The sequence below is a fragment of the Episyrphus balteatus genome, chromosome 2, assembly GCF_945859705.1.
Source record: "Episyrphus balteatus chromosome 2, idEpiBalt1.1, whole genome shotgun sequence".
NCBI classification, from domain to species: Eukaryota; Metazoa; Arthropoda; class Insecta; order Diptera; family Syrphidae; genus Episyrphus; species Episyrphus balteatus.
The window spans coordinates 88,321,046-88,323,612 of record NC_079135.1 but is presented as its reverse complement, the minus strand read 5'-3'; the positions used below and the strand labels follow the sequence as shown (position 1 = coordinate 88,323,612).

Genomic DNA, 2,567 nt, shown 5'->3' with positions numbered 1-2,567 from the left:
AATTTCTAACGGTAATATTTCAAAAACGGGAGCTGATTAATTTTTTTTGGCTTCAGATTCGAGTTCAGCACACCGAAAACCTTCAGAAAAGTATATTTTTGTTTCGGCAACAAAAAAAAAGTTTAATTTTGTTAACCAGTGTAATCATTCTGTGACTCGCGTACTATTACACGATGCCTCTTGATTTAAGGACTCAAATTTGACATTTCTCTTTTGATTTAAAATTTGTTTTTGTTGTATTGCACCAAGAAGCAAAAAGAAATGAAAGGGAATGTTGAAAAAAGATAAAGTGGAAAAGGAAACGTCAAAAGATTCTCATAATTTCGACCAGTGGTACCACTTTACTTCAATTGAAGTAGATCTACTTCTTTTTTTCAAAAAAAAAATTAAATCTACTTCCTACTTCACACCATCACGAAAATAACGAATTCTACTTCATTTTAAAATCTCTGTTACAATCTACTTCAAATTATTAAAATATAAGCCAATTCTACTTCTTTTTGCAGAAAACCAAATATTTGACTAAAAATTGTTATAAAATAATGTATTGAAATAATATTTATACCGAAAATATAGAGTTTGAAGGAATTCAATTTTTTGGTTTTAGTTGTTTTTACTAATTAAATTATTTAACTTAAATAAATTTAAGAAAATATTTTTTCTTAAGATGGATTTTTATTAAAAAATTATATTTTGAAATCTACTTCGATTTTTCTCAATCTACTTCCTTTTTTTCTTCAAATCTACTTCGACTTTTTTCTGCAAGTGGTAACGCTAATTTCGACCCACTACTATCCGGTCGGATAATTTTTTCTTTCATCTTTTTTCTCTTTTGCACTCATTATATTTAAAAAGATGCGTGCGCTTGAGGCTTCGTGTAATAGCTGATTATGAAAAATATTTTTTAATTTCGATGAGAATCTACTTAAAATTTTGATGTGGTGTGTAAGGGGTGTTAGACTTCTGTTTTGTGGACTGTACTATTTCATTTTATTTTCTCACTGAATGCGTTCCACAAAAAGCCGCTTCAACAAAAAAACAGCGAAAAGGGGGGTTCACATTGACTAACTTACCGGACAGACCAGCCGCCGTTTGGTCTGATCTGATGCTGTTTTGATAGTGTGAACACCCATCCGACGACCTGTCCGGTTTGCCGGATGGTTTTCAAAAAATTTTGATTTTTTGGTGGTCGGACGGACATGTTAGTCAATTGAACGACATGTCTGTCCGGCAGACAGTGATAATCCATTCTCTTGAATTTGAGAGCAGAATAGGTGAAAGATACATTAAAAATAAGATGAAAAATGGGTTTTGATGAAAATTGTCTGATGAGTGTGAACGAAAAATATAATTCAGCCATCAGGCCAAATGACAATCGGTCTGTCCGGTAAGTTGGTCAATGTGAACCCCCCTAAACTCAGCGAAAACTAACCTCAAAAAAAAAAAAAAAATGTCTGATCTGTCACAAATTGTAATCAAAACGAAGCAACATTAAAACGTTTAAACCAAATTTTTCTTGCATTTCTATTTATTTTATTATTATAAAATAATAAAACAATTATAATTAAATTTATTTATTATTTCACAACGAAGTAAAACAAAAATTCTACAATCATGTCTGCTGCTATGCCAATTAATCCAAAACCATTCCTAAATGGTTTAACTGGAAAAGCTGTTCTCATAAAACTCAAATGGGGACATGAATATAAAGGATATTTGGTGTCTGTTGATGGTTACATGAACATGCAACTAGCAAATACAGAAGAACACATTGATGGTCAGGTCACAGGTAAGTTAACAAATCCATTAGCAAAGCTATTTCAATAAAAAATTGTATTCATTTTCAGGTAATTTGGGGGAAGTTCTTATCCGTTGCAACAATGTCCTGTACATTAAAGGCATGGATGACGACGATGAGGAAGGCGAAATGAGAGACTAAAAAACAATCCTGAAATTGCATCCGTAGTTTTTAATTAAGAATTTAATTATAATTTTAAACAGTGTAAAGTTTGAATTAAAAAAGAAAAGAACTTATTTTTTTAATTTAAAATACGAATCTCCTGACAAATACTTCCTCTTGTTAGTTTAAAAAACCTTCAACTTAAAGTTATTATTTAGCTTGAGGCTTCTTCATTATCAACTAAATTTAATATCAATAATGATAAATTATTTAATTCAGAATGATTGAAGCATATTGTTGGCCCACCTCGAGGGTTTATTAATAAATATATATTCGAAAATATCGATAATTCTATGGCCTTGATACGATGACTAGCAACCAACCATTAAAGAAGGCCAAATGCATGGTTATTGCTTTTTGTGTAATTTATTTGAAGAATTTGATCAATAATAATATTTTGGGGGTTTATCCATCTAATTATCGTTAAAATATAGATCAAGGTCTTAGTAATAAAAGCAAATTAATAATTACCCATGCTTATGGATGAAGCGTAAAATTGATGGGGCTTTTTCAGCAAGTAATTATTTATAGGGTAGAGTTGCTAGTAGCCTTAAGGATTCTGTCTCATAAAATAAAGCACAGAAACGTCAAATATCAACATTTTCGA

The 2,567-nt window shown here is 30.6% G+C and overlaps 1 protein-coding gene across 1 annotated transcript; it reads left to right on the top strand.

The window, feature by feature from the left end:
• The first annotated feature begins 1,471 nt into the window (after positions 1-1,471).
• LOC129910806 (small nuclear ribonucleoprotein F) lies at positions 1,472-2,070 on the top strand. Its single transcript, XM_055988361.1, has 2 exons — positions 1,472-1,789; positions 1,848-2,070. The coding sequence occupies exons 1-2, from the start codon at positions 1,615-1,617 to the stop codon at positions 1,937-1,939; spliced, it is 267 nt and encodes an 88-aa protein (XP_055844336.1). The 5' UTR covers positions 1,472-1,614; the 3' UTR covers positions 1,940-2,070.
• Positions 2,071-2,567: the final 497 nt, after the last annotated feature.

Bases quoted from the DNA above. Each gene is read 5' to 3' on its own strand.
- LOC129910806 (XM_055988361.1), top strand. From the start codon at position 1,615: ATGTCTGCTGCTATGCCAATTAATCCAAAACCATTCCTAAATGGTTTA. The intron at 1,790-1,847 runs GTAAGTTAACAA...ATTCATTTTCAG, and splicing joins CATTGATGGTCAGGTCACAG to GTAATTTGGGGGAAGTTCTT.